The sequence below is a fragment of the Tachypleus tridentatus genome, chromosome 13 (assembly GCF_004210375.1).
Source record: "Tachypleus tridentatus isolate NWPU-2018 chromosome 13, ASM421037v1, whole genome shotgun sequence".
In the NCBI taxonomy this organism is placed as follows: Eukaryota; Metazoa; Arthropoda; class Merostomata; order Xiphosura; family Limulidae; genus Tachypleus; species Tachypleus tridentatus.
In genome coordinates, this window is record NC_134837.1 from 35,338,539 (window position 1) to 35,365,342 (window position 26,804).

Genomic DNA, 26,804 nt, shown 5'->3' on the forward strand with positions numbered 1-26,804 from the left:
CAAGTTGAAAACATAAACTTTCATACTTATCGTTTTATTTTACTGAATTATTTAAGGAAAAACAATAACACAATAAAAACGCGTGTTTTAGGTTTTACGTTTAGGAACGATGTGGTATATTACACAACGTTGGTTATAGCGGTATGCACGTGATTAATTATCCTAAGATTTTCATTTTTATTGTATAAGTATTCTGTGTATGTCACTATGTGAGATGTTTGGTTTATATTGTACAAGTCTTCTGTGTAGGCCAGTATGTGAGATGTTTGGTTTATATTGTACAAGTCTTCTGTGTATGTCACTATTTGAGATGCGTGGTTTATATTGTACAAGTCTTCTGTGTATGTCACTATGTGAAATGCGTGGTTTATATTGTACAAGTCTTTTGTGTAGGCCAGTATGTGAGATGTTTGGTTTATATTGTACAAGTCTTCTGTGTATGTCACTATGTGAGATGCGTGGATTATATTGTACAAGTCTTCTGTGTATGTCACTATGTGAGATGCGTGGTTTATATTGTACAAGTCTTCTGTGTATGTCACTATGTGAGATGTTTGGTTTATATTGTACAAGTCTTCTGTGTAGGCCAGTATGTGAGATGTTTGGTTTATATTGTACAAGTCTTCTGTGTATGTCACTATGTGAGATGCGTGGTTTCACCGAAAGGCATAACCTTGTTTACTAATTAACTGTTATTTAATTCAAAGATAAGTTTGCGCAACAAAACCTTTAGTGTTTTTTTTCCCCTAAACGCGCCTCGTTATTATTACCTCTGTAAGAAAAAATTATACATTCGAAAAAATATATAAGAGCTAGACTTCCATATTGATATTTATGCAAACTTGTAAATAATAAAAAGATTTTTGTATTGATTTCATATAAGCATATGAGAATAAGAGTTTCAAAGAACTTGCAGAAATAGGCGTGTCGACAAAACAGTGCCGACAGTATTCGTACGTGATACCTAACACACAAAGCTTTCAGGACTAATATGATAGGCAATAGAGAGTGAAGTATTGAAGTTTTGGAAGCCTGATTTCCTTCTCTGCATCTGGTGAAGAACTGATGAAGTAACACAAGAAAAACCCATCTGGCTGTACTTTAAGAACAAATACTGGCGTGTGACCGACCACTAACAGCATGTAACTATTTCTAAACGCATAATCGTTCATCTCAAAATGAGAGAACAATATAATAATAACGATTACAATGACTTATCTAAGGTAATAAAGAAACTTCAAAAAGACACGCTTCAACTTAGCCTTTGTAATTACGCCACAAAATTTTATTTCACATTTCTTGTGTTTTATCGATTTCTATTAGGGTTAAAGTAGTCTACTAAGTACATTTTAAATAAGTTGATTATTTCTTTTATAATAGATGTATTTCTTTTTCATATTTCCTGCTATATAAAGCAAAGATATCGAGCACGCTATAGACAAAGTCTGAGAAAAAATATTTCAGTTGTTTGTAACCAAATTTTCACGTTCATAGCATTCCTAAAGTTATTTAAGTTTGCATCCAAAACGACGTCAAGATATTGAAAAATACACATGTCGAGATTTCAATAGTTTAAAATGACATAAAAGGATATAGAAATCCTCTAAAATAATGTGTTTCGCGAATGCTTCGCGAAAGATGAATGAAACGTGAATTATTTCGTTATCTTATTTCTCAGCCGCTATATCATACTCTACATGAGTAACTGTGACGTCAAGGACACAACGTGGACACTGATATTATATTGTTTGTTTTTTTATCTATTAGTCGTGAGACGTCAAAATCAAATGGGGATTTTCAGAACTTTTCTTTTTCAACCACTGTGTTGTATTATACACTGTGAATTCAAGGACACTATGTGAGCTCTAGTTATCTTGTAAGGCAAAATTACCCTATTTTGATAAAGATTTATATAAAAGCTACGTAGATCAGATTTTGATAAAATTTAAAGAAGCTGCATCGACCAGATTTTGATAAAGGTTTAAAAAAGCTACATCCAACCTATTTTGATAAAGGTTTAGAGAAGCTATATCGATCAGTTTTAGATAAAGGTTTATATGGAAACTACATCGATCAGATTTTTACAAAGATTTATATAGAAGCTACATCACCAAATTTTGATAAAGGTTTATAGTTTAGCCTTTACTTTATTGCGAATAATCCCTTTCATATAATAAAATGTAAAAACAGCCTTTACAATACATAATATGTAGGTAAATAAGTGTTATTATTTATAATTATTGTTAAACAAACAAATACAATACCTTACTCTTAGCAAGAACAAGAAAGAAAGAGGCAATATAACAAGAAATAATTTGTTGCTACCCTGGTGAGAAAATGCAACATAAGAATGAGGCACAATTTACATGTCCGGTGACTTATAAAAAATGTATAACTCATTTACAGATGCTAAATTTAGATTAATTATTGGTCTTAGCTTCTCTGTATTCCATTTGTTTAATGTTATATCGTTTTACTGACCACCAAACTTTAATTCAAACATTGATTTTTTTTATTATTGTTTCAACGAGATTAATTTATTCGACTATTAAAGCCATTTAGTTTACAAAAAAATATAAAATTATGTCTTTAACTCATTTTATAATTACTTTATAAGTGACTCTTTTACATTTCTTCATGAGAAACATTCTTTCTTATTAATTTAATGGAAATTGAGCATAAAAAGTTTGCAAAGGTAATTAGATTACATTTCAGCTCCTTCTGCCTAATTACCAAATGTGTCATTTAGTTAGCGTGGATTTGGTTTAACTTTTACCAGTTGGTGTGCTGTTCTCTTGTCGAAATAAAGCCATCAGGCGTTTATATAATGAACATTATAAAACAAGTTTGCGAAACATCCCTAAATAAATACTTTATATAAAAATTGTATATTTTCTACGATAATTACCTATAGCGCACCATATATTTCTCAAATTTTCAGTTCAAGGATTGGTTTGTTAGTTTTAAATGTTAATATTAGTTATTTTGCAAAATTTCGAGTTTATCAATGCGCGAACTCGAGGGCTATCTGCGCTAGCCGTCCCTAAGTTAGCAGTGTAAGACTAGTGGGAAGGCAGCTAGTCATCACCACCCACCGCCAACTCTTGGGCTACTCTTTTACCAACGAATAGTGGGATTGCTTATAACATTATAACGCCTCTATGGCTGAAAGGGCGAGCATGTTTGGTATGACGGGGATTCGAACACGCGATCCTCAGCTTACCAGTCGAATGCCTTAACCCTCTGGCCATGTCAGGCCGGGATGAAAGGAAACGTATATATTTATAATTCTTTACTATATATATATGTATAACATGAACCATAAATGTTGGAATAATTCTTGTATTTAATTAGAAGTTAACAGTTTTATATTTACATTGATCACTAGATTAGTAAAAACTATATTTTAGTAGAAAATACTTATTCTGAACGAATATCAAAATTCAGGATAAAAAAATTGATAATTCTAAAATCAAACGATGATAGAGGTTTGTTTTAACTTACTCTGTTTCTTCTTATTTTGCCAGTTTCCAGCGGCAATTGGTTGTCCGTCCTCTCTCCTCCACGTAACTGTTGGAGTAGGGTAGCCTTTAGCTCGGCATGATAAGGTAATGTTAAACCCTTCTCTAACCAGCTCGTCTGAACTACTCTCGCCATCAACAATTACCGGTGGGACTAGAAAAAAAAGAAGAAGAAAATTGCGTTGTCAGCACGAGAGTAATGTTGAGCTGAATAAGCAGTGCCATAGACTTAATTACTTGATACCGAGAGTAATCGTTATCTACAAATGTGAAGTTACATTTAGGGTTAGTGTTCCACTTAGAATCTCACAACACAAGTCTACTAAAGCGAGAAGCGCGTTTCTGTTTCGACAGTGGTCAGCAAACCTTGAATCCTCGGATTCACAGCTCGAGCAAATTAATCGAATGTGAAGTGTGAATATGGACAAGGTAAACCTGATGGACAAATCTAACTATACAGTATTAAAACAAGTGTGAAATGTCTCAAAACTAAATTCACTCCAAAGCTAAAAATACATCAGATTTTTTCTCCTAACCCCCATCCGCTATAAAACAATCAACAAGTGTTGCAGAGAGAAATATACTACGTCTGTTTGTCTGCTTTGAATTTCACGCAAAACTACACGAGGGATAACTGCGTTAGTCGTTCCTAGTTTGACATTGTAAGTCTAGAGCAGTGGTTTCCAACCAGAGGTGCTCGCATCCCTTGGAGTGCGAGATAACATTTTTTTTGTAGGCCATGTGGGGTTTATTCAACTTTTAGATTGTTGCAATATTTTTCTTTTCCAAATGTTTCGTTTTTGTTTATATATCATTAAAAACTAATTATAAAAATTTGTTTTGGCCACCTTTACCTTTATTCTTAAATAAATAATTACTGTGAGGGGTGCGAGAACATATTCAAATTTTTTAGGGGTGCGGGGCATAAAAAAGGTTGGGAACCACTGGTCTAGAGCGAAGGCAGCTAGTCATCACCACCCACCGACAACTCTTGGGCTATTCGTTTTTCCCAATGAATAGTGAAATTGAACGTAATATAATGACGCTCACATGGTTGAAAGGATGAGCATTTTTGGTGTGACGGAAATTCGAATCCGCGACCCTTAAATTACGAGTCGAACTCCCTAATCATCTCGCCATGCCGGACCAGAATTGAACTAATCAAAGCAAAAAACAGTGGGCTGATAGCAGTATTACAGCCCATATTCTAAACAGTTTGAAGATACAATCGATAGATTTTTTTTTTCACTTGTTTAGTGTGCTATAATCCTTGATTTGGCAAATATCCAACCAGAATAAAGGAATAAGAAGTTAAAAATATAGTTTAATATCGTTTTCTGTTTACAACTGTGGAAAATAAGAAAAGTAATGGAAGTATTGTTAATATATTTTCCGAGATACATGATAGGATTTACTGATTAAATACATTTGAAAAAACCATCATTCACCCAGAATTTGCAGTAAGAGCTTTTATCATCTATTTTCCAGCTCTGGACAGGATAGTCATTCAAGACAAAAAAAGAAAAGAGAAACATCTCGTAAAATGGGCTTGCATTAGATCCTAATATCTTATCGTTACAAGTAAAATAACTGATAAAATAGGATCTTGATATATTATCGTCACGTTAAATAATTGAGGAAATAGGATCCTGGTATCTTATTGTCACACGTAAAATAAGTGTTTATTTGTTTATTGTTAAATTTCGTGCTAATGTACACGAGGGCTATTTGCATTAGCCGTCTTTAATTTAGCAGTGTAAGACGAGGGAAGGTAACTAGACATCACTACCCACCGTCAACTCTTGGATTACTCTTTTACCAACGAATAATGGGATTGACTGTAACATTATAACGTCCCGACGACTGAAAGGGCGAGCATGTTTGGTGTGATGGGGATTCAAACACGCAACACTCAGGTTACGAGTCGAGCACCTTAACCACCTGGCTACGCCTAGCTAAAATATGTGAGAAAATATGAATAGTTCGATGAAAGACACAACAAATGAAGGTTGATGGCAAAATTAATATAAGCACTGAAAATTTATTATTTACAATAGTATTGAAATAAAGGGCGTTGTTATTATTAAACATAGACATCTGAGTAATTTGAAAATATTAGGTATTTCAATATAAACCATTTGAAACAAGTTGGCAGAAAATGCTACTTTATTTATGTTAGTTCCCATTGTTCGTTTTGTTTTGATAATCTTCTGCCTTAGAGAGATTTTTTAAAACATTACAATGTCTTCTCGAGTCTATCTCTCTTCAGTCATGTGACTATAAATTCATGGATAGGAGGAGGATGTCATCTTTAAATATCAATACACAAGGTTAGCTAACACCATTGTCTGAGACGGTGGTGCAAAATTTCAGCTGTCAAATATGGCACTCATTTCTACTGTCCGATTAAGTGTATTCGGTGGGTGTAGTTGACAGATATTATCCTCTGTAGTCAGTAATTCTAAATCAGAGACAGCTATTCCTGAACTATGGAGTCATGAACCTTAACAGTTTGGTGCACATATCGTTTAAGGTTGAAAATACCAAATTTCACTACATACCATAAAAATAAACAACTTATATTCTAATGAAGATGTTTCCATTCAAATGTATCACATTGTTAATTACACGATAGGTCCGGCATGGCCAGGTGGTTAACGCGATCGACTTTTAATCCGAGGGTCGCGATTTCGAATCCCCATCACACCAAACATGCTCACCATTTCAGCCGTAAGGGCGTTATAATGTGACGGTAAATCCCACTATTCGTTGATAAAAGAGTAGCCCAAGAGTTGGCGGTGGGTGGTGACGACTAGCTGCCTTCCCTCTAGTCTTACGCAGCAAAATTAGGGATGGCTAGCGCAGATAGCCTTCGTGTATCTTTGCTCAAAATTCCAAAACCAACGTACTGGAAGCTGACCCTGATAGTAACGTTAAAAGGTTAACATGCTCGGAAACAGTAATTCTAACCCACAGGTTGCAAGTCGAGCACTCTAACCACCAGCCCAGACACAGTATAAAGTTAAACTATCGCTCTCCTTAAAGCTTCTTGGATTTTCAACACTTCTGTTAGATTTTGATTTACTGTTGCTTGAAAGGAAAACATCAATATAGTTTCTGTGCCTTAAACCCTAAGATTTACAGGTCAATTTCTGACAGTTCACGACCTCTCATTCTATGAACTCAGGAACCATTAATTCCAGCCACCGAGTTTACACTCAACTTTGTAACTGCAAACCATAGGACATATTTACAAAACTATTGAATTAATCTATTGTCTTTACCTAATTTATACTCATTTCATATTCCTTATATCTCCAAGTTTTAATTAGGGGAGATAAATTATTATCAAGTGTTTAATTGTGTTCCTTACATGCAAGATGTTGACTCTGGTGGCTAATTGCTCCGAAAATTGAATTATGACTTTCTTAATAATAAATTCATATTTTCAACTGTTGCACTCGTGCCAATATCTTTTGATTACAAACATGTAAAGGTGTTTCACACTAGATTTACTACAACTTCATGTTTTACCATTCTTACTACTGTTGTCAGTTAATTGCCATGAAACCTTCACTTTGGTGTCTATTGCTAACTAAGTCTCCCGAGGTCTTAATAAGATATTACTACTGCCTAAAAGAACGAGAAGTTATTCGTTCTACTTCTAGAGAAGATGTCAGGTTTTATTACAGCTGTAATAATCTCATTTAGAATTGTATAAGTATCAAGTAAATTCTCCTAAATGTTCAGACTGTATATAAGAAAACAGCTGAGGATAAGTAAGTAGAAAACTGTTCTGGTGATGAAAGTGATCCGAATAAATCTTTACCTTTTTTTATTATTTTAGTGGTAGTCTTTATTGATTACAAAGTAAGATATATTAAATATATTATTAATAAAGATAAATTAATAAGCAACTTGGGAAAAAAAACATATTCTTAGCAGACAGAGTTTTGATAATTTGATACCTAAATAACTGATAATTATAATAAGTGACTGAAAAAATTTCAAACTTTTAAAATTTACATAATAATACATAAAATAAAATAGTTCAAAACATTTAACTTGTACAATACGTGGGTTGCTGTTTTCTTAATTATACATTTTAAGATAAGTGAACTCATGGAAAATGTTAATTTTGTAATATTTTATTCGCTCTTAAGGACTTGGCAAATAGCTGGACACGAATGTATTAACGGTTGATATTTTTCTGTGGTATTTTTTAAGTGTTTATTTAGAAATGTAACTAGTGTAGCTGTTTAGAGTCATATTATAACAACAATTATTTTTAATGAAATTACATTTTGCGTACAGTAGTTACTTTGAGAAAAATAGATACACACTGATGTCTAATTAATATTTTCTGTATAAAAACAGAACTAAATACAAAAACATAAATAAACTATACATTCGTGTTCTATCTATTGTTGGGCCTGGCATGGCCAGGTGGGTTAAGGCGTTCGACTCATAATCCTAGGGTCGCGGGTTTGAATCATCATCACACTGAACATTCTCACAATTTCAGCTATGGGGGCGTTATAAAGTGACGGTCAATCCCACTATTCATTGGTAAAAGAGTAGCCCAAGAGTTGGCGGTGGGTGATGATGACTAGCTGCGTTTCTTCTAGTTTTATACTGCTAAATTAGGGGCGGCTAGCGCAGATAGCCCTCATGTAGCTTTGCGCGAAATTAGAAAGAACAAAACAAAATATATCTATTGTTATTCTATGAAGTTTTACAATTCCTTTGGTTTCAGTAACTAATCTACATTATCTGACAATGACTATAACGTTTCAAGAAGAAGTTAACCCACGAATATACGTTTTTCAGGTGCAAACCACGTACATAAAATATCTAAGGCTATATTTACTACGAGCCTCATTTTCTAGCTATTAAAAAAGCAAGAAACACGTTAACACAGAGAGGTCGGTAAAAGAAACTTCGCTAAAGTGAAAAGTTTTTGAACAGTTGTATCGTCTATACTGCTCAGGTTAAAGTAAAAATATGGTTATTGAGGTTGTTTTTCAGACCAATATTAAATGAAATTAGCAATCAAATAACAATCCAATGGACTTAAGTCTTTGATTTGACTTCTTTTTAATGTATATTTTTCTAAATACACTTAATTATTTTTATTCTTATCACATTAACATTAAGTTTTTGTTTACTCTGTTAATTCTCACAATTTAATTTGGAATTTTTATTGTACATATCTATGAAACTTTGAACAATATTATTAACAATGTAGATACATTGCATTATCAAAACTATGTATGCATACACTGCTGGCCAAAATCTTAAGGCCAATGAACATAAAAAAATATGCATTTTGCGTTGTTAAACTCAACCACTTATTTGAGTGAAGCTTCAAAAGATGAAAATAAGAAAAGGGAAAATAAAAATAAAAAACTTTTTTAGCATTTAATGGGGAAAATGTAAACACTATGAAATTAGCCTGAATAGTAGCTGGTCAAAAGTTAAAGACCATACCAAAAAGAAGTCCTAAACAGGGTAGGAAATGCCCAACAAGAGGTTACAGTAGTGAGTTGCACAGCCGTCATTGCCAATAACTTCAAACATTCGCTTTGGCATAGTCGATATAAGTGTTTGCAGAAGGCTGGCTAGAATATTATTCCAAGTCATGAAGATGGCTTCACGAAGATCATGCACTGTTTGTAATTGACGTCCATTTCTATAGGCTTCCCTTGCCATCCACCCCCAAACATTTTTAATGGGGTTCAGTTCGGGCGAACACGCTGGATGGTAAAAACGAATCACGTTATTCGCCATGAAAAAGTCCTTTTTCCTGCGGGCATTGTGGATTGCAGCGTTGTCCTACTGAAAGATCCAGTCATTTCCACACAAGCAAGGGTCTTCAGTCAATAAGGATGCTCTCTCCAATACGCCAATGTAGCCAGCTGCTGTTTGACGCCCCTGTATAACCTAAAGCTCCATTGTTCATTGGAAGGAAAAAGCGCCCCAGATCATGATGGAACCTTCTCCACTGTGTCGTATAGAAAATGTCTCCGGTGGAATATCCTTATCGTACCAGTAACATTGAATTCCATCTGGACCATCCAGGTTAAATATTTTCTCATCAGAGAACAAAACCTTTTTCTACTCTTCTACGTCCCATGTTTCTCAGCAAAGTTTAACCGAGCTGTTTCGTGGTGTGAAAGGAAGCGTGGCCTTTGAAAACGTTTACGGTTTTTAAAGCCTTTCTCTCGTAGATGCCGTAAATTACTGAAATATCAGATTTTCTTTTCCCTTTTTTATTAATTTTTTGTTTCGGTTTTGTGACTTCAAGGCCCGGCATGACCAGGTGGTTAATGCGCTCAACTCGTAATCCGAGAGTCGAGGGTTCGAATCCTCGTCACATCAAACATGCTTGTCCTTTCAACCGTGGAGGTGTTATAATGTGACGGTCAATCCCACTATTCGTTAGTAAAAGAATAGCTCAAGAGTTGGCGGTGGGTGGCGATGACTAGCTGCCCTCCCTCTAGTCTTACACTGCAAAATTAGGGACGTCTAGCGCAGGTAGCCCTCGTGTAGCTCTGCGCGAAATTCAAAACAAACCAAACCAATCGTGACCTCAAGTGTCACTTTTCGAGGAAAAACTTTAGTGAGAAAATTCCAAAAGAACCATATTTTCGTGTTCCCTTTATGGGGAATGTAATGCAACACATAAAATATTATTTTTCAAAAAATATACATTTTTAGCGCAATTTTAAGTAGATAGTAGTAAAAGGGCAAAAGTAATTGGTGACACTGTAAAACCACGTAAACAGTTACTTAGACTTACAGAAAAGAAAAAAAAATAGGAAAAGTTCGAAATTTTAAAATAAATAAAATAATAATAAATAATAATAATTAAAATAAGATCTTAATTTAAAAAGTAAAGTGTATTTTGTTTGTATTTGAACATTTATAATGTACCTAATTTATACATGGACTGTATGTTCCTACAGTTGGAAAATATATGTATTTAATTTAGATTATTTATGTTTAGTTTAAAAGCGGTTTTTGCATGTTTATTGTTATAGTTTCTTAGTTAAACGATAGGGCTCTCCAGAAATAAATGTCATTTTTGAAATGCAAAGTTTGGAAAAGTATAAACCAGTGTTGTGAAACATGTTTCAATCAAAGTCAGCACTAAATGCTTCAACAAACTTCTGCCAACGTGTTACGATGCTGTTTATGCCTCTATTGTAGAAATCATAGTTTATATGCCCCTGAAAGCTTTTTCTGCAGCTTCCTGAATTTGTTCAAAAAATTGTCATAGTGCTTGAAGAAATGAAAATACGTAGAGGAAAAAGGTGGATGAGGCAGGACCTCTATTCATAATTCGTTCAAATTTTGGAGCATCATCCTTGACAGGTCTAATGACGCTGATTTCGTTGATCTTCAGTCAGCTCATGTGGAATCCACTTATCCAATTTTTTAATCTTTCTAACTGCACTCAGATGGTTGGCAATACTTGATTTGCTTGTGCCTAGCTTTTCTACAAGCTCACGTGCTGTTGTGCGAGGGTCTCTATCAACTGCTTCTCTTAATGTGTTTTTATCTAAGGATGGCTTTCTTCCACGACCTTCGTGGTCTTCAAAAATTTTATCTCCATGTCGAAACCTTTGGAACCAACACTGAATTATACGTTCAGTAACAGATCCATGGCCAAATGCTTGGTTGACGTTCCACGTAGTTTCGGTAGCTTTTCGTCTAAGCCTGAAGTTGTAACGAAAAATTCAGAATTAAGTCCTTCTTGTCCATACTGCCTTGGGCGTTGCGAAACTTACTCTGAATAGAGTTGAAACAGCAAACAATTAAAATACTTTGTAAGCGACAAACGTTGAATTAAATCAACCAACCAACGATCAGTTACTCAATATTCAGCTTCTAAATGTCATCGTGAGAATTCCGACATTTATTTCTGGACAACCTTATATTTCCAAAAGATTAACCCTTAAAGTCACGAAACTGGAAACCATTAGAAAAAAGTAATAAAAGAAAAAAGAAAAAGTGTGATATTCCAGTGCGTTCTTATTCATATTTACAGGTGAATCTTACGGGTTATGTAAATATATATGAGTTTATATTAATGAACTTTACTCGCTAGATATATATTAACATCTTTATAAACACTTCTGTTCCAGGTCTTTGTTGTATAACAACTTCTTTTCGATGTCTTTATTTAATCAAATTTTTCACTTTTTTAACTTTTTACAACATATAGCAAATCATTTGGTTAATAATCGCTACAGGACTTTTAAATCCTTAGGAAACACGTGCAACAGTTTGAAGAATTAATGTTGAAACTTGACAGGGATATAAATCGACAGCAAGCGTTTTATCACACATTATTAAACTACATTTAGTTTGTTTGAACAATTTACTATATAACAGCAAGATTGGCTCTCTGTTGTGTTTTCAAAAGCAATAGGCAATTTTTTTAAACAAAAGACAGTGAAAGTTCCTCATCGTCGATTTGGTTTGAATTTCGCGCAAAGCTGCACGAGGGCTATCTGCGTTAGCCATCCCTAATTTAACAGTGTAAGACTAGAGGGAAGGACTACTATTTTACCAACAAATAATGGGATTGACGATTACATTATAAAGTCCCCATGGCTAAATGGACGAGTATGTTTGGTGTGATGGGGGTTCGAACCTGCGACCCTCGAATTACTATTCGAGTGCCTTATCCACCTGGCCATGGCGGGTTCATCACCGTCGGATATTCGTGGTTTAGTGAAAATTTATTTATTGTGTACTGTGTAATTAGTGAGAGAGAATACTTAAACCGGAATTTTTGGATTGTTTGTGTCTCGATGTTATTTAAATTGGAATTTTTGGATAGTTAGTGGTTCGATGTTATTCATCACAAAAATGTCAGTAAATTAACCTGTTTCTTTCTTCTCTATTTTAATTCACTCTAAATTCAGGGGGTACACAAGAAATGAAAGAATTGCTGCCTTACAAATGGGTGTTTCGGTCCTCGACCAGCTTTCTGTTCACGATATGATACACATACATTTATACAGAAACTATTTCTGTCTACAAATATTCACTAAGAATGCTTTTATTTTCTAGGTTTAAAGTAAACAGCCCAAATCCGATTAAGTATTTGTTATTAAGTCATTATATGCCTAAAATTATCGCAAATATAATATAGATAGAGGAAAACATATTTTGAAACTTTAAGCCAAAAACATGGCAACTGTGAATACGTTGTTAGAGTTCCTAAGCTCTTAGAAAATCTCTGGCTAAAAGTACATTTTCTATGTACGATCGTTAGCTGACATTTATGCGTAATTTAATATGTAATTTTATGAAGAACAATAAATCTTCAAAAGGCAAACGTTTATAAAGACCTTAAATAGCTCCATGTGTAATTAGCTTATGGCAATTTGTCAGTATGCAGTAGACAACGTTAAGAAATGCCAATAGCAACATAACCTGTTTGTACAAAAAAACAACGAAGTAAAATATCCCATGAATTACTGATGATGGTTTTAGTTTTGAAAGTCTGTCTAAACTAAAAGGTTTCTTCTATAATTGTTGTTTTTTTGCATTAAAGAATCTATCATTGTAATATCTTTCTTGTTTGAACTGTTGATTGTCTCAATAAATAATTCTTAGAGCCTAGATTAAAGAAAAGAACAATTCTGATAAAGTAATTATTCACCAAGAAAACAATGACAATGTGTTTTATTATTTACTTTTTCATTGCATTAGAGGAGTGAAATATTGCACTGCACATGGGAAAAGAAGTGAAACACGATAGTTGTGCATATTTTCTGCATTTTCATTCTCTATATAAAAATGTTTTACAAAATATCATATTTAAAAATTTACTAGATGTCTTCATATACATACTCTGTAAGTTTCAAATAAATAATAAAAAATATAGTTTGGTCATGTACTCAGCGTTTTAATAAAAGTCACACAAAGGCGCTCTACATGAACCACGAGTGAACTCGTGACCCGTCCGCAATGTATTAAGTACGGATATTCGATAAATAAAAATATTAGCGCTGTAATTTGTGTATATTTATTTGCTTTAGTGTATTTAGGGATAAATTTTAATATATTTAATACTATCAATAAATAAATTTATAATGTGATTCTACGACCTAACGTTATTTTTTTTAATACTTTGATAAGTTTTTAATATGTTGTTGTACAGAATGTCTACCAAAGTATATTTATATCCGCCTTTTGTTTACATCCGTTGAAATGAAGTGCGCTCCCACGCGCCGTTAAATAGTAAGATGCGCACGAATTATCAGGTTTGTTTGTTTTGAATTTCGCGCAAAGCTGCACGAGGGCTATCTGTGCTAACCATCCCTAATTTACTAATGTAAGACTAGAGGGAAGGCAGCAAGTCATCACCACCCACCACCAACTCTTGGGCTACTCTTTTACCAACGAATAGTGGGATTGACCGTCACATCATAACGCCCCACAGCTGAAATGAAAGGGCGATCATGTTTGGTGTGACGAGGATTCGAACCCGCAACCCTCGAAGTACGAATCGAGAACCTTAACCACTTGCCCATGCCGGGCCTCGAATTATCATGAACAACAAAAATGGAATATTTAATATAATAGATTCCAGACTGAATACACCTGCTCGTGAAAGACCTTAAAACAATGTTTACAGTTCCATTCAGAACCAGTAGAATATATTTTAATAAAATATCTTAACAGACTTGCAGTTATATCGGTGACAACTTAAACGCACTTACTGAAGAGTGCTTCGTTAAATAAACCGAAACATTGTCAATAATGATTCATTTCAAGAAAACCGTAAAAAAGACTCGGAATTTTAACGTCACTCACTTTTGTGAGTCACTCTATTAGAGCAGTATATAACTCGAGAAATTATTAAGAGAGTGCTTTAAAATTATTTGTTTTTACTCCTGACAATTAGAACAGCTGGGAATGTTTTTACTTCTTCGTTATTTCAACAAGGTTCGTAAAGCAATAAAAACTTCTGTAAACGCTTGGATGCGCTTTTCAAAAACTTGTTTTTAATCGTACACGATAGATACGACAGCTCCAAAAATAATAAATGAGAAAAGCCCAAAGCAATAGATTCTTTTTAAAACATATCTTCAATATCTTGAACATATTGGTCATGTACAAGCCACTGTGTTATCGCTGTACTTTTATTTGTATCATGTTTCAAAAGATAAATACTTTATGTATTGTGGGCATACAGAGCCACTTTTACAAACCAATTTATTGAGACTTGTATAGAATGATTCAAAACAAAAGTACAAATCCTACCCACCTCTAATCGTTCTGTATTTCTTCTTTTCATCTACGAATAGCCTACAGATCTTTATCTAGGAATCTGAAGGTCGTAGTGTAGGCTGAACTAATGTTTGTGTTGTGAACTTTGATCGGATCGCACTGGATCCGACGCACAATGTTTCACATAAATCTAATGTTATCAAACCACAGTTTACGTCGCGAGTGATGGAGGTCGCGCTTCTGTTTAAATCTTCACTCGAGATAAAATGGTTTTCTGTGCTATTTACATCAACAATAAAGTGTTCTTTGGTTTTGCCAGTATTAATGTTACATTATTCTTAGAAATCTCGAAACAAAAGGTCTCGTGTAATGAAAACTCAGCCATAAGTAACCCAGGCTGGCTTCACTGCAAAACGGTGACACAAAATTCGATGGCATGTGAGTTTGATGACTGATAAAAACAAAGACATAGCTTCATTTATGCACATGCTACTGACTCTAAGATCAACTTTAGATATTTTCACGTTTAAATCTCTTCTTTTCCCCAGGAACAAATGTCCAAAATAAATATTTGATGAATTAGTTTATGTTTAATGCTACTAAAATTCATTCATGATAATCGATTGATTGACGTACCGTTTGTTTGTTTGTTTTTTTAATTTCGCACAAAGCTACTCGAGCGCTATCTGTGCTAACCGTCCCTAATTTAGCAGTGTAAGACTAGAGGGAAGGCAGCTAGTCATCACCCCCCACTGCCAACTCTTAGGCTACTCTTTTACCAACGAATAGTGTGATTGACCATCACATTATAACGTCCCCACGGCTGAAAGGGCGAGCATGTTTGGTGAGGCCGGGATTCGAGCCCGCGACCCTCAGATTACGAGTCGTACTCCTTAACTCACCTGGCCATGCAGGGCTTAACGTACCGTAGAAACTGTATTTGTTTAGTATATAAGTGAATTAATGTGGAAGTATCAAATAAGAAATGAAATGAACTTTGGGCTTTGTTTTCCGAACATACGACCTTCACATGAAGGTAGAAAGATGTTCACATTCCATTGACTGGAAGCTAATAAGAGAGAGAGTAACCTTTTAAACAAAGTCCAGTTACAGCTATAATACAGTTAATTCATCAACTCTAGAAAATGTAACTTACAATTAAGAATGACAGAGAACGGAAAAGATACTTTGAGAATTTATTGACCATTTGATCAACTTACTTACACATGATCTTTGGACATCGGTCGGAATTACTTTCCTCATGTGGAAATGTTGCATAAAATTAGACCTTTCATGAACTACCTCATTTTCTATATGCACTAAAACGCTAAAGAGAAATTGATTTTACATCTAATTCAACGGCTATTTTCACTCGTTATTCCCAGCTAGTCTTATGAAGAGTTTTAAAAGAGCAATCTACTGGCTTCAAATCATATTTAGCACAATTTAGCACAACCATTTCTCTAATGTTGACCTATCTAGTGTTGAGACGCATTGCTGATCAAAAAAAGACGTCTTAACTGTTAAAATGCTTATATCAACACTACAACTTTCATCGCTTGAGAAATTACGTGTTTGTTTTTATAACACGTTGGCTCTCAAGCCTATTTTGCCGATAAGGTACCATTTGTAATATACTTACAATTACTTTTTTTTTAGAAAAAGTGTATATGTAGCCGTTGTGTTCCAGCCAATAAGTAGTCCTTTAAAAAGAAAATACAGCACGACTCACCTGTGGGTCATATGAATCTTACTGGAAGACTACCTCAACCCACTGGTGGGTCGTGTAGGATCCAACGTGTTAAATAGTCCTGTTACTATTTACTGAGCATGTTTGACGTTGCTTTCGATGATTGTACATTGAACATTCTTCTGCTACTTGTAAGACATATTTGATCTTATGTCGTATATCGCTTCTAACTGACATTCGTTTGTTTGTTTTTGTTTCAAAATGCTCATAAAGCATATATAAGGAATTAATCAAACTTTATATTTAAAATTGGGAGATTCTAGTGTACTAGTAAACTGTGTTTCTGTGCGACATGCGCAACACAGCAGAAAATTTAAGACAGCAATAATATCTGAAATCAGTTCTCAAGCCAATCCGAAATAAAACGAAGGCTCCACTCACGAAAGAGACCCTTCCAACCTCAAAAACCGCTACGATGAACTAAGTATGATTCAGTATAGTTAAAAAAGCAATGAGAATTTGGAATTTTCGAAATACCAAAAGTAATAAACTAGGTGTGGACACAATTCTCCTTTTTCTACAGGGGCAGTGGAGATATAGTTTTACTATAAAATGGGATAAATAATGATTTCAGATAATTTTGTTTTTAGTATAGACTCAGTTTTTTTTTCTTAATACTCATAAGCTGTTTTATTATCAGATGATATGTAAAATAAAAAAAATGTTTTTAGTAAAAGCTGACTGAACACAAAAAAGTAATTCAAAACAACAGAAAAGTTTCATAAAAATTCAAATTTAATTAATTTTGATGTAAAATATAACAACTAAATATAAAATATTCCATGGATCTTGTATTCCACACCCAAATCTACTTCTCCTATCATTTACCATAAAAAATAGACAGACTAGCAATAAGAATACAAAATGTCTGGATAAAACATGTTACGTTGATTTTTGCATCAAAGACGAAAAACAGAACTTCAGTGTTGTCCCTAATTATTTTCTTTATAAAAGTTATTTTGAGTTATATTAAAACTGTTAGTCTTTTTCTTTTTTTCTTATTTGTTGCATGCACGAACCACAAAGTAGCTTTTACGTAACCCAGGTTTCCAAAATTGTAAGGAAGAATATATATTTAGTGATCTTTTTAAGAAGAAACAATTACTTTGAGGCTTATGTCATTTATCAATTTTTTTGCAGCTGTCATATCCATCTTCCATAAGTAAGAATTTGGAGTTTCAAGAGCACGTGCAGGCTTTTAGAGCAACCCTTTGTATTACATGGAATTTGTTGAAACAACAGCAAACTTCATCTAAACAAGTGCAAACATTTTAGTTATTCTGGTTGTCCTTAACTGAAAAATTATTTTCTAGTTTATTACAAACTTGTTTTTCACTCCAACAAAGCGATCCAATAGGAGTTCTAGATGTGAACAAAATGAAGACTTCTATACAATTATAAGCAGCTTCGTTAAACACAGTGAACGTTATGACACTAAATCACCTCGTGCAACTTTTCTCTTTGCTGTATTTAACTTGAAAATAGTCTTGATTCATTTCTTATTCGACGTGTTAACCTGTTTTCGAAATGGTTTTGTGTTACTCTAACAATTAAAGCAAACAACAAATTTAAAAGAGAAATAGGCATTATCCAAATCTGACTGAATTCTAAATTATTTCAGTTGGTGTTTATTGTTGAATCTATTGTTTGTCCTACAGGAAGATCAATCTAGAATTATAAATTTATTATTCTCTCTGTAATTTGTAGGTGTTCATAACGTTATCAACGCCAATTGAGAATTATTTACAAATATTGATTTAAATATACATTATCAAAATATTCCTTGATTTTTTTTACCCTTACTTACTACACCCTTGTGCAAATTAATTGAAACAAGATGGAAAAATTACTATTTTTCAATTTTTGCGTTTTATTTCTGAGAATTCATAAATTATTCACAAATTAATACATGATATGACCGCCTTTATTTTTCAGAAGATTATTAATCCGCTTTGGCATCGAGTCCACGAGTTGACTGCAATCTTTACTCATTTTTGGATCACGGTACCATACCTCAATTATATCCTCAATTAGCTTACCTTTCATAGTACAGTCTTTTCCCCGAAGTCTTTTTTTACAAATCGCCCAAAGATTTTCAGTAGGATTTAAGTCCGGAGAGTTTCCAGGCCAGTCCAGCACCTTTATTTGCGTTGTAGTCATAAAATTCTTCACAAGTTTCGATGTTTGACACGGAGCCAGATATTGATGAAAAATGCCAGATCCATCTGAAAATCTCTTTTTCAATTCTGAAACGACTCTTCTCTGCAAAACTTCGATGTACTGTGGTCCTCGCATCATACCTTCTACAATATGTAAGCCTCCGACGCCATAGTAGCTGAAAAAGCCCCAAAACATCTTCTTCAAGGGATGTTTTACGAACTGATTGATGTGAGATTCTCGAAGTTTCTCACCTGGAGATCTGCAAACAGGCAGACTTCTTTGACCCTGTACGAAAAAATGAGTCTCGTCACTGAATAACACCTTCTTCCATTGTTCTTGTGCCCAGTTCTTGTATTTCCGACCCCATTGATACCGTTTTTTTCATTGGGTTGGTAAGAAGTTGTTTTTTGACTGGTTTCCTTGCCCTTCTAACGCAATTTCGAATGACGTAATATTGCTCAAAATTTCGTCATATATCCCAAAAATAGATCGACCGTACAGCAAAACACAACTAGTGACGCCGTCTGTGTGAAAAAAATGACTATTAAAAGAAATCAGCGGGTCTGGCCTCCATGCTGAAAATATTGTAAAATATCCATTTGTTTCAATTAATTTGCACAAGGGTGTAATTACAACTCATTTCGTCATGACTTGTAACCCACCTGAGTTACGATCATATGATTGTTATAGATTAAGAAGTATATCATAGTGATGTTTTTATTGTTGTTTTCATATAAAACTATAAACACTAAGAAAGTGTTTAACGAGTGTAAATTGTCCTGCTTTTAAATATACAAGTTAAAGCTGTGATGTCACAACCATTCCCCACTCTTCGAACTGTGGATGAATTATTATAATAAAGACAATGTATACCTTAAAATGGACTATTGGTAGTAGTATGTAACTCAATATAGCTGCTTTCTCTCTGGTTAGTAGTTTAAACCAAGAAACGAATGCAGATAGACTTAATAACCTTACCATAAATACGAGTTTGAAATATCTTATTCTCAACTTATCTACCGACTCATTTGATATTCACTATAAATCATAGTTTTGTCTACAACAGGTTCAATTTTATCAACACAGAAAAAATAAAATCATGAAAATAATAATAAAAATCATGGGTTATCTATTAATATTTTTTTAAATAATTATTATTAATTACTTAATTAATTAATTTTATTGATAATAAAATCATGGGTTATCTATTAATATTCCTTTTAATAATAATAATAAATTAATTTATTAATTAATGTTATTAATAATAAAAATCATGAGCTATCTATTAATATTGTTGTTAATAATTATTATTATTATCTAATTAATGTTATTAATAATAAAAGTCATGGATCATCTGTTAATATTCTTTTTAATTTCTTAAATAACTTTTTCCTAACGTTTAAAATAAATGTAAAGTGAGTATAAACTTACTAAAACAATTAGTTTCAAGGCTATAGTTTAATAAAATTAACCTTTTATTAGAATGTATTTTATAAGAAAATAACATCTGTTTTCTTTATGATGTTTTGTTTTCAATGGTAACACTTACCGTCGCAAAACTAAAATATCTACATTCAATTCACATACTGTATCAATCACACGTGCTTAAAAAAAAAGAAAACAAAGAGGAAAGAGCACCAGACAAGACAAAAGTCACTAAACTTATTTACCGGTTTGTTAAACTGTTTTGGAATATAATTAATGTGTTTACAATTATAAAAATTTAACCATTTTTAGTTTGTTCAAAATTTGTTTCTTGACAAGACCTATTTTTTTTATTTACTTAGATAAACTGATGGAAAAAACAAACTATATCATGTGGTTTGGTTTGTTTTGAACTTCGCGCAAAGCTACATGAGGGCTGTCTGCGCTACCCGTCCCTAATTTAGCAGTATAAGACTGGAAGGAAAGCAGCTAGTCATCACCACCCACCGCCAACTTTTGGGCTACACTTTTACCAACGAATAGTGGGATTTACTGTCACATTATAACGCCCCCATAGCTGAAAGTGCGAGTATGTGTGGTGTGACGGGAATATGCCATGTGAAAAGCAAAAGGTAAAATATATATTACACCTCATGCAGGAAGGATATTAATTTTAGTCATATTTCTGTGCACACAAAAATACTTTAAAGTTACGTTACACTGACGACTCTAATAATATATTTTGACAACTTTAAAAAGAATGATTTAATGTATTATATTTCCATACAGCTGTCCAGTTCTCTGTGAGGGGAATCTTTTATATTTTTGTGGAAAGAACAAAACTAAATATTGCATACAATTCTGTTGTTTTTTCTTTAATTAGTTTATCGTTTTCAGCACAAATCAACGCAATAAACTACGTCACTCTGTCCTCCACAGAGGATCTAACATGGATTTAAGCGTCGTTGATCCGTAGACTTACTGTTTACCCGCTAAGGTACCATTAATTACTTGTTCAGTGTTTGATGAACATTTAATAAACAAACATTAAATCCAATCATTTCATTATGTACTGCTAGAGTTAGGAGATAATGAATTAGTAAACTATTGGTTTCAGATATAATGAATGAGCAAACTGCTGGTTTCAAATATAATGAATTAGTAAACTGCTGGTTTGAGATATAATAAATTAGTAAACTGCTGGTTTCAAGCATAATGAATGAGTAAACTACTGGTTTCAGATATAATGAATGATCAAACTGCTGGTTTCAAACTTAATGAATTAGTAAACTGCTGGTTTCAGACATAATGAATTAGTAAACTGCTGGTTTCAAATATATTGAATGAGTAAACTACTCGATTGAGACGTAATGAATGAGTAAAATGCTGGTTTCAAACATAATGAATAAGTAAACTGCTGGTTTCACACATAATGAATTAGTAAACTGCTGGTTTCAGACATAATGAATTAGTAAACTGCTGGTTTCAGACATAATGAATGAGTAAACTGCTGGTTTCAGACATAATGAATTAGTAAACTGCTGGTTTCAAACATAATGAATGAGTAAACTACCGGATTCAGACGTAATGAATGAGTAAACTGCTGGTTTTACACATAATGAATCAGTAAACTGATTGTTTCAGACATAATGAATGAGTAAACTGCTGGTTTCAGACATAATGAATTAGTAAAATGCTGGTTTCAGACATAATGAATGAGTAAACTACTGGTTTCGTGTCATCATTTCTAAGAACTCAAAAGTTTGCAGCAAGAAACACATATTAGCTGATTTTTTTCAACAACATTAATAGAGTCGAGAATATACTTATCGTAATAGTAGTGTCACTGTTTTACTGAGATACTATGTTACAAGGATACAAATGGATTGAATAAGTTCAGGTGGAAAGAGTGCCTGAACCTTGAATTCAAACTCAAAGTTTCGTAGTTAGTTGCCATAACAAAGAGAAACCCCGTGAAATCAACGAGTTAATAACAACAACCACCAGTTTTTGGGAAAGTCATCTCTAACTGGGTAGCGGAATTTGACCACTACTCATATAGCGCGCCCACAACCCCAAAGTACTAAACACTCTTTATGAGTCAATAGGGCGCGAATCTTGAATCCTTGGATTGACAGGCCGGACGGACACTTTTACCATTAGGTCATGCCGCGCCTAGAAATATAATACAAATTTTTCATACTTTGTATGGACTAAAATGTTAATACAAAATAATAATAGTGCTATTGTTGTTGTTTTCAATTAAGCACAAAGCAACTTAAATGGGCTATCTGTGCTCTGCCCATCGCAGGTATCGAAAACCGGTTTTTAGCGTTGTAAGTCCGCAGACATACCGCTGAGCCACTGAGAAACAATAGTGATATAAACTACACTATTATGGTTAAATACGGCTAGGTAATTATTTTGTATGGTGTGACAGTCTGAATTCATTTCATAGTATTTAAAATTATAACTAAAATAGCTAAAGTTACCTAACTACGTGATAAACTCATATTGTTCTTTATTCATACATAAATCAGGTTTATCGAGAATAAATTTTATTTTTCACATAGCAATTGATAATGGAATTTTAAATGCTGGTTTAGACACCCACGGTACGTGTGTTACTTACCATGTGTTTGAATTTTCATAAAACTATTGCTAACATAATGTCTGATCACCCATTCATCAACATGCTTTCATCTTTCATTTGCTGTTTCTTATATAAAACCTCATAATAATAATCACAAGTAAGTTTAAAACGTAACTTCAGTGTTATTGTCCGTTCGCTTATTTTCATGTCCTAACAGATTTAAGTCGACCGATTATCTCTCATGTTTTGTCGTTGTCACACGACTTCTAACAAGCTCTAATTTCCGCTTTAGTGCCTAATCTCGCTGCAAAAGCTTTAAACTGTTTCGTCGTCAACATGTGAAGAAACAAAGGAAAGGACAAAAACTTGTGTCAACGTTAGTCACGTGACCAGAAGTGTTTGAGATGCAGTGTAACAGCTCATGAATGGAATAGACGTTTAGCACAGTACGATTGTTTGTTTTGAATTTCGCGCAAAACTACACGAGGGCTATTTGCGCTAGCCGTCCCTAATTTAGCAGTGTAAGACCACAGGGAAGGCAGGTAGTCATCACCACTCACCGCCAACTCTTGGGCTATTCTTTTACCAACGAAGGGTGGGGTTGTCCGTTACATTATAACGCTCCCACAGCTGAAAGGGCGATCATGTTTGGTGCGACAGGGATTCGAACCTACGACCTTCAGATTACGAGTCGGGCGTCTTAACCATCTGGCCATGACGGGCCAGCAGAGTACGAACTGAACCAATGAAACAAAAGTCGAGCCACATTTATTATTTATTTTACCAGAAATATTGTGGTAATATTTTTCACATGGTTAATCATACTAAGTGTTAAAGTGTCATACTACTCGCATCTATAAAAAACTACATTTGTTTGCATTACACTGTAACTGTTTCAAATCGTTTTAGTTTTTTTACTTATAGTATAGAAGTGATTGAACGTAAGGATTTTACTTTAATTTTTTTGTAGTCAAACACTACAAGTAAATAAGATAACTTCTAACTGATTGTACTGTTTTTGTTAAATTCCTACCTTTAATGATTTAGAAGAAAGGCTATAAGACACAAAAACTGTCCGTTATACCCATTGTCTAGTTACCGTGTTATATTATCCTAGCCTAATATTCATGCGATCTACATAATTAACTTTCTCAATAGGCTGCTTAGATTTATCGTTGCACACAAGCTGCATGACTATTGCATGACTGACGAGTAGTACACATTTATTGTCCTCTTAACCATATGCGCCACCATGCACTGATAAACTGACGTCCTATACGTATATAGTAACTTGATAATCTAATCGTTTCAAATCTCATTTTCATGACACAGACATATTGCATTATTAATATGTAAGTCTTTACGTCGAGAGAGAAACCAATTCTCAATATATAGACATCAAAATTTTTGAAAGAAGTATCTGCCAGCTTGTAATTATTCCAATAGTCCGCCTATAGTGCGCGTGCAATGAGTTCGTTAATCTTAAGAAATGTCAGTCGTTAATTATGTGTTTTCCCTACAGCTCAGCGTTTGAATTATTGTGGGCATTTTTTTTATATTTGGCAAACACCAGAAATTCCCACCCACCCCGTTTTTTTTGTTACCTTAACACCTAAAGAAAGAACAATATTTTTTTTGTTATAGAAAAAAAAAACTATTAACTCTTCATAAACGGATGTTCTAACCTAAAATTTATGCAATAATTATCTTTGCAAATCATCAGTCTCAACCACCTTTAGCTTCTATATGCATAAAAATATTAAAACACAGTTCTTCTAGTGTAAATTTCAGCCAATAGGAAACATAATGTTTTTTTTTCGTCACCAAAATCCTGAAAAATTCTTCGAGAAAGAAACGCAAAATCCTATTTACGATTTGCTTCCCTTATTTTGAATAAACGAGAATGGGGGAATTCCGTCCATTCTCAATAAACTCAGATAAGGACGAAGTTATAAATGCAACGCATTTGCTTTTTTATTCATTTATATCTCACAACATATATATACATATATATACACTACTTAAAAGTATCATAACTTTTATCGATTAAAATATGTTAGTAAAGGAACTTTACTCGTGAAGCTCGCTGTTGATCGTTTTTACTAATTTATCACTTTAATTTGTTTTGTACAGTAACACTTGGTTCAGAAAATTCTTATCAAAACGTGTCGAGTGTAAAGATTGCGACAATTTTAAGGTCAATATCACAGAAGCTTTGCTGCTTATCAATAAATCACCGACTGATTTACAGAACCCTCGAAGTTGATGTTTGAATGCTGTATAAATATACAACTCTTCTATCATAATAAGTTTAATTTCGCAAAGAGACACGATTAATAAATCAAAATTGAGTTGAACACTTCTACTCATGCTCATAACAAACTACTGCGATGCCTTTGCATGAATAATGATGATTGTAATAGTCCTAGATTAATTTTCCACGAATGATAAATATTTTCTTCAGTGTTCATCGTTTCGTTATGCTGCTGAAGATGTGCTAATTCAAGTGTTACATTTCAAGGAGTAATGAAGTTCAACTAATACTGGTTTAAAGCAAAATCTTGAACTTCGTTTTAAAAAAAACAGAACCAAAGTAAAGCAAAAAAACAAACACTACTGTGCTTTAAGCGATTAGAAACTTTCTAATGTTCATAGCAAAGGACAATACTTACAAACACACGGCTGGACTAGTATAATTCACGCACAGCTACGGTGCACTGAAAAAAGTAGTTACATAAATTGTGTCAGACGAAACTGACACAACAGGGCAGTAGGTCATAAGTATTGCTAACTCGTTACCTTGTGACACAGTTTTTACACACACTCACACAGAAATAAATTAATATCAACTTCTGCTCAGAGCAAGCTACCTATATTTTAATCAATACTAAAAATCAACTCGCTAATGACTATATCTGAATAAGCATAATTTCCTTATGTTGTCATAGGATTACAATGCATTGGTTCATTGGTTGGAAACTCTCTATGTGAATGACGTTTTCGGCCGTAAACCCAAACATATGCAACGAGGTTTGATCAACTGAGAAGATCCAAGTTAGACTTCAATCCGTATACCAAGATAACAATAAAAAATGATCTCTGTAATCTAGGAATAATGATATATTTCAAAATAATAAAACTAGAAATACTATACATTCTAAGCTATACTTTTAATGAAAGTGAAATTAAGAAAAGGAAGGAAGAGTATCTCCACCTGAAGAAACACAGAAACACTAGCTGTTAGTCTCAAGTACTGTTATAAATTTAACATTTGCTGAACAACATAAATAACCGGGCTTAACAAAAGATTTAAAATATTTCCTATAAAAGTTTCGTGACCAATAAAATTTCATTAAACGATTCTACCAATGTAACGGGAGAAACTTGACATTTCAGATTAATTACTACGAAACTGTTTAGGTTTAGAATTAAATAGCAGATAATACAACAGTACAGCCCAAACTAATGTTTATAAAGATACAAAAACCATAAAAAATTGAGCAAATTTCTGAATCACAAAATAATTAGCTGGAATACTGGTACTCTAATTAAACCATCACCATCTTAAATGTAATAAAAGAAAAAAAACCAATTAAACATCCATAAAATATGAAATTTTCCATGTTAATGTACCAAAAACTATCATCAAATGAGAGTTAAACCATAAATATAATTCTTTTTATTGCGATGTTACTGGTTTTTGCATCTAGGAAGAAAATTTTAAGATAAAAAAAATATGTTGGATATATAGCGTACTAATTAGAGACGGCACAATGATAGATTAAAATTTAAATTGAAGTTTCTCTACACATCTCCATAAATTCTGAAAATATTTTGCATTATCAAATCATCGCGTTAAACCATCGCAGATTTCATGTGTATCTATCGCATTTTTAACAATAATTGCACGAGCATAATTTTTCATTATCTGAATAAGAACAAGCTGTGGACAACATTACGCAAAATATCATTCGCTGAAAGTTAATATACTGAAATGAGTCGCTAGAAATTATCCAGCGAATGCCTGTGAACATAATTAAACGCAGAATAGATTTTCGGTAGAAAGACTAAATTAATATTATGTAGCGAGATGCCTTCTTCG

General features: G+C 33.5%; 1 protein-coding gene across 3 annotated transcripts in view; it reads right to left on the minus strand.

Annotated features, from left to right (window-relative positions):
• The window catches only part of LOC143239408 (lachesin-like), a 70,431-nt gene that overhangs the window by 23,952 nt on the left and 19,675 nt on the right, over nt 1-26,804 (minus strand). For 2 of the 3 annotated variants that reach the window (XM_076480436.1, XM_076480435.1), the window contains exon 3: nt 3,505-3,675. The exons of the other annotated variant lie outside the window; for it this stretch is intronic. In XM_076480436.1, coding sequence (XP_076336551.1) covers nt 3,505-3,675 — 171 coding nt within the window. The remainder of the gene's footprint in view (nt 1-3,504; nt 3,676-26,804) is intronic. 3 annotated transcript variants of the gene reach the window in all.